A 6,518-nucleotide genomic window follows, 5' to 3' on the forward strand; every position below is an offset into this window, starting at 1 on the left:
AAATGTGCTTTGTTTCTTTATCACAAACATTAAGGAAATGTTTAGTACAACCGTGGTACATGTACACGCCGATATAATCATAAAATATCAGCCTCGACATTAATACAACAAAACGTATATGAGAGTCCTGCCCTAGTTATATAAACTGTTCTACCATTCAGAAGTTTTGTATATGTAGGCCATGTGTCTAAACATTGCACTTGTAACACCCATTTCGTGAAAATATACGAATAACAATTAATCTTCGTTTATCGTGAATAATTAAATGTAACAAATACTAACACTTTTAGTAAGTTCAATATTAAAAATCTCTACGAATTTATCCACCTAATAATACAAGTTTGTTTTTTAATGTTTTCGTGTAAGTTGAAGACATGATCGTAAATTCGAAACTATTACATCGACGAAACATTTAATTATTGTAACATTTAATAACAAGAAATGTTGGTTTGGTATTAGGTTTGACGAGACAAATCTATACATAAAAAATTTATTTACACCACAGTGTTACATTCGTTTATGTGAACGTTCCGTATCTACAATCATCCTATAAACTATCGTAAGAACTGGATATTTACATGTTTAACAGTCCTATAATATTTACAGTCACTTGTTACATAGTTGTGCGAGTTTAAATACCAACTGTACACAGACTAGGCCAATCTTTGTTCAACATTAATAACAAACCAAAGCCCATCAACCACAAATCCAATAGACTATAAAATGAACTTATAAGTTTTCGTGAATATTTAATATAATCGTTCAGTACAACAATTCTTAGAATTCATGATTATATATAACACCTATCCGGACATCTGTTTTAAAAAAGAACAAATATTTAATAATCTTAACTTTTACGATATAAAAAGCTATAATTATAACACAAGCAATTACGATTGTTAATGGACCAACAAGTTTCCTTATAAAATTATGTGTGTGAATACAAATGAATACAATATAGTTCGATACGTCAAAATCAAAGCAACAGTCTACAGTGTGAAACACTGGTCCACTAAAACATGCACACTCGGTAGATTCGGGTCTACAGATTTTGCAAGCGGCTTTGAAAATGGTCGATGTGAACAATCTTAGCGATTTCTGAGTCCACGTTTTCTTGTGGTACTCCAACATTAGTGAGTAATGACCGTAATACATTCAGTTCTTTGTTCAACAATTCTACCCGACTACGTAAAGACTCGTTTTCACGGCTGAGTTCGGAAACTCTTCGTTCGGTGTCGCGGCTGCGTTGTTTGGCCTTCTCACGAGACTTCCTGACAGCGATATTGTTGCGTTCCCGACGACGCCGATATTCGTCACTGCCCTTATCTACAGTTTTTTTACCCTTGTTCTTTCCGTGGGTTGACGTTCGGTAACTACTGCTATTACTAGAACAACTGTCTAAGCTATTCTGCATTCCTTCGGTCAAGTCCTGTCCAAGGTCGGTTCCACCGAAGCTGTCCAGCAGCGACGAGGTGGTCGTCAGGGTCCTTGGTACAGACGAAGACTCGCAAGCAGCCACCGACCGCTGCTGTCGATCTTTCACACTGGAGAAGTCACCAAGAAGTCCCAAATCAAGAAAATGGTCAAAATTATTAAAATCAACAGGTTCTTGTTTAATCTTTATGCCGGGATTAGCAGCCCCGTAACGCTCAGTTCGAAGAGCAACCTGTTGAGGCATCCCCGGGATAGAAACAGTAGCGGACGGAGCAGGCTTGCTCCACGTCTCGGTGCTTAACAGTTCTATGGCGTTTTCAGCGACGTTACTACTTGTTTTTCCACCGTTAAAAATCTCAGAAAAAGTGTCGTTCAGAGAACTACCCTGAGAAATGTTCGAATTAATAAAATTTTGCAGGTCAATTGAAAACTCTGGGGAATTCAGTTCTGCGAGCTCTGGTTGCGAACAATCAATATTGACGGGTAACACTGAACTACCAACGCTCACGTTAGGCTTAACGTCTTCAAGTTCGTGAAGCGAACCGTCATACAAGTACGGTGATTCCATGCCTGGAGAAACATTCAAACATGGTGAGAGATTACTGGTTATGTAGTCCACACCGACATGTGCCTGGTATGAAGCCGTCTTGCTACAAGGGCTACTTGCCCTCGTTGATTTACTTAACAGTAAAATGATTGCACAATAAGATGAAACTACGAGGAATCGTTTAACTTTTCTCACTTCGATAACTTCAACTCACGCACGTATAGTTAATAACATTCTGATTAGTGCGTAGTAAGTACAAGGTATATATCAACTTTTAACGCATAATGTTCGTCCGCGGAACAGCACGTGACACAAAATGACGACTTTACACAGTTTATTTTCACACAACTTTCACTATTACTAGAAATCAACAAGTTGTTCAAAAATGATTTACTTGTTCTATTATGTCCTGATAATTGTTTAACAATAAAATTAAGGTAAATTTACTACGGGATTAATTTTTAGTTGCATAAGTGTTAATCTATTCATACGCTAGTAACGTCATAGTTATAGCTCGTGATTGGACAATATGAACTTGCCTCTTCAGACGTCACAAGAAACAATTTTGCTGCGTCACGTTAGCGCAAAGCACAATGTTCGTGAAAAGTGGTGTGGGTATGAGCGGTGTAAACTGGTTAGGACTGTATGCACAAGACAGAATGATCCTTTCAGACTAAGCCTTGTATCTGTATCTGGGAAAACAACTGAAAAAATTCTCTATTAGAAGTGCAAATAGAAAATTCACACTATTTATATATTAACTTCACTTTTAAAAGTTTTGTTGAGATCTGTGCCGAGACAGTGCAAGAATGAATAGTTTCTATGTTTGGCGAACGGAACTAGCGTATTGTTTTTTTAAAAAAGTTAAAGCGATTTTCATAATTAAAGAAATCTGAATACATTATACAGTGTAGTTTGATATTTTTAAAATGGAGTATTGAAAGATATTGAACTTTTAGTGATGCAGGTAAAAAATAAGTGTAATTTGATTTAGACAAACTTATAAGATATTGTAAGATTACCAATCTATTTACAGCATATACGTGTATCACTTGTTAGTCTTCTTGTCGTAAAACTCGTAGCCAGTTTTAATAAATTTAATTTATTTCGTATGCAAATTAAAAAAAGCTTTTAAGTGTGACTATTGTTAATTTGGACGGAATACAAGAGATTGTAAAATAAAAACATTTCAGTATTTAAACTGATTTAACTCAATTATGAGTTAGGTTTGTTTGTTTGTTTTTGAATTTCGCACAAAGCTACTCGAGGGCTATCTATGCTAGCCGTACCTAATTTAGCAGTGTAAGACTAGAGAAAAGGCAGCTAGTCATCACCACCCACCGCCAACTCTTGGGCTACTCTTTTACCAACGAATAGTGGGATTGATCGTAACTTATAACGCCCCCACGGCTGAGAGGGCGAGCATATTTGGCGCGACGGGGATGCGAACCCGCGACCCTCAGATTACGAATCGCACGCCTTAACACGCTTGGCCATGCCGAGCCCTATGAGTTAGGGAATAATTTCTTGTAGAATTGAATTTGGTAATATTTTATACTATTTCATTAAAAATTTCCTTTGTAAATTTTCATATGTATTATATAGCTAAGACAAGAGACTCGTTAATTCAAATTCTCACAATAGCTGGCAGTAATTTAATTTAAAAAATAACATTATGTCTTAAAGAATTAATACGAAACATCAGTGTTTGTTCAAACGTAAATCTGTCTAGTGGGCGTTCTGAGCTTGTCAGCGAGAAATAGTGCATGGTATTTATTGTAGATAACAAAGTTCACAATATAATTGTTTACCTTCCATATTAGCTTTATTTTAAAATCTTTATTATGCTGCATATAAGAGAAACATAAAGTTTAAAGTGATATTGACATCAGAGAAGCTACAACCGGTACCAACAGGTGACATTACACGTGCTCAGACACGGCACACACCTTAACAGTGGTTGGGAACAGTATCACTACGTGGCGCTTGCGCATTAGCCATGTAACTTTCCACTGGGAGCGTGTTTTTGTACGTGCTGCTAGTAACTGGAATAAACAAGGTGCCGCCGATGATACCAGTGTTGTCATGGTGACACGAGATTAGTACGAGTAGATTCAATATATATATATATATTTTTATAGAATAATATAGCAATTTAGAAGCATAAATAATTAATTTACCACCGAACATTTTACGTAAAGCCATCCTTTGTTCATATAAAAGTTGTTGTTTTTTTCACATTTCTTTTCACTTCTTGTCATTTACTGTGAATATTTATTTCAGTAATTTCTCACGGCAGAAATTATACTTTCTAAAATTATCGTTACTAAGTGGTAGATAATTTTATTTTCAACGAAGTACGTCACCATTTTCTGCACGAGTTTACTTTGTCTTATTAATTCATGTGCATATAAGTTAGTTCACAATAATCACACCGAAAACAAAATGCACAATTGGAACGTTTTTATGTTTGATTTCCACAAAGTATGCTTTTAATTTAGACATCTTTAGCTACACATAACTGTAGGTATGTAACACTAGCGTACACGACTTTGATCAGAACACATACTTGTGCTGTTTAAAAAGTTTTGATTTAATATGTTGAACCTACAAGAATGCTATGAAGAGTACAAATAGAGCCTAGCATATTGTCGCTAGAGTTGGCCCGACATGGCCAGGTGGGTTAAAGTGTTCGACTCGTAATCTGAGGGTCGTGGGTTCGAATCCCCGTTGCACCAAACATGCTCGCCCTTTCAGCTGTGGGGGCGTTAAAATATCACGGTCAATCCCACTATTCGTTGGTAAAAGAGTAGCACAAGAGTTGGCGGTGGGTGGTGATGACTAGCTGCCTTCCCTCTAGTCTTACTAAATTAGGGACGGCTAGCACAGATAGCCCTCGAGTAGCTTTTCGCGAAATTCGAAAACATTGTTGCCAGAGTTATTTGGTAGACGAAGCTGCTAACATGATATGCTAGAGTTAGAAAGTTTATACAAGTAGTCCGTACTCCTAAGATATCCATGAATTTTAACAACCAAGAGATTTTTAGAAACACTTAGAAACAAGAATTAATTATAAGTACGAGAATCAGAATCTGTTTAAGTAACGAAAAAGTTAGTGGAGTATTTACGTCGGTATTAGTATCGCGTATATTAAGTTACTCGATCGACTAGCCATGAAATTGCACAAGTAAACTTACTTGAACGTTAGCTGTAGTAGTAGTATTGGGGAATAAATTCTGTTGAAAGTGAAAACGTTATTAGAGATATAGGCCTACAACTGCGTACAAGTAATAGTAGCCTGCATCAAACGTTAAAGCAGAAATTACTAATTTTCTTTTCGGCATTTAGACTGGACTTCGCATTATTTTCATCAAATAATTTGAAAGAACATGCCCAGCTAAATTGCGTGTCACAACATTGTTAAAATAACTTTTAAAAGAAGTGTAACCAATCAAGTAACATGTTACAATATTATTAAAATAGACATAATAATTTGTTACTTGCAAATGCAACAACCATCCACATACAAACCTAATATACTATTAATATTAGTTACATTTATGTTTGATTATTCCCTATTTGTAAAACGTCAGAATATATTGTATTATTTTGTGTTAAGAATACTGACTTGATGTATTGTAATTACACTGTTTCAACTTTTGATCATTAAGGCTCGTTATATTTGTGAATCTTACTACGGTAGAATACATAAATGTCTGTGTATATGCTTAGCTTTATTTTTATTATTTTTTTTAATTCCACTATCTTGTGATGGTCAACGTTTATCGAAAGGTTACGTGTGCTTAATGTCCAAAAAAACGTGTTTAAACTATTTAGAAAGAATATTCGCTAAGAAAAAAATCACAACAGAAAACATGAAAATAACAGCATTAAAATTGTCACTTTAAAAACTATCTAATAAACGAATTCGCCTTTACAACCATATACTAATTAATATTTACCCTTACCGTTATCGTACAGAATACTAATAATTAATAATAAACACACAGATATGGTGACCTTTTTTATGATTTTTCCAGTAGATAGTTTTACTTTTTTTTTTGTTTGAGGGGGTTATTTATTTAATAAGATTTATATCACCCTAAACAAAGAACAGATCTTAAGGTATTGTCAACATTCTCATTTGTAATCAGAAATTATGTTACAGTTGTTTTTAAAGATGTTCATACACGTAAAATTTGAAGTAAATAATGACACAGATGCTCACTAATAAATTTGTAATCATTTTTTTAGTAACTATGTAATTAATTAAATATATTTATTGATAGAACGTTACAAGACACCAAAAACCTAATCCAGCAAGATTCGTTAATAAATAATGAAGTAAATAATATTGGGTGTTTTCCACATTAGATACGGTAGCAACATCACATAAAAATGGGAAATAAAAATATTAACAAAAGAATCAAGGTCGACACGTGCAAGTCGTATGATAAAAAATAGAATATAAAGTACGCCAATTTTTTATTCATGCGCCACCTGGCGGCTGTAAGTGTAGTTTCATTCAAGGTTTGTG

At 34.7% G+C, this 6,518-nt stretch overlaps 1 protein-coding gene across 1 annotated transcript; it reads right to left on the minus strand.

Moving 5' to 3' along the window:
- Positions 1-476: 476 nt before the first annotated feature.
- LOC143238734 (uncharacterized) lies at positions 477-2,230 on the minus strand. The gene has a single exon (XM_076479239.1). It carries the CDS (start codon positions 2,000-2,002, stop codon positions 1,043-1,045), a length of 960 nt encoding a protein of 319 aa, XP_076335354.1. The 5' UTR covers positions 2,003-2,230; the 3' UTR covers positions 477-1,042.
- Between the last annotated feature and the right edge of the window lie 4,288 nt (positions 2,231-6,518).

This window comes from Tachypleus tridentatus, chromosome 13 (assembly GCF_004210375.1).
Source record: "Tachypleus tridentatus isolate NWPU-2018 chromosome 13, ASM421037v1, whole genome shotgun sequence".
Lineage (NCBI taxonomy): Eukaryota > Metazoa > Arthropoda > Merostomata > Xiphosura > Limulidae > Tachypleus > Tachypleus tridentatus.

What these genes read in the sequence shown, in the direction of transcription:
- LOC143238734 (XM_076479239.1), bottom strand. Translation starts at nt 2,002, where the DNA reads ATGGAATCACCGTACTTGTATGACGGTTCGCTTCACGAACTTGAAGAC.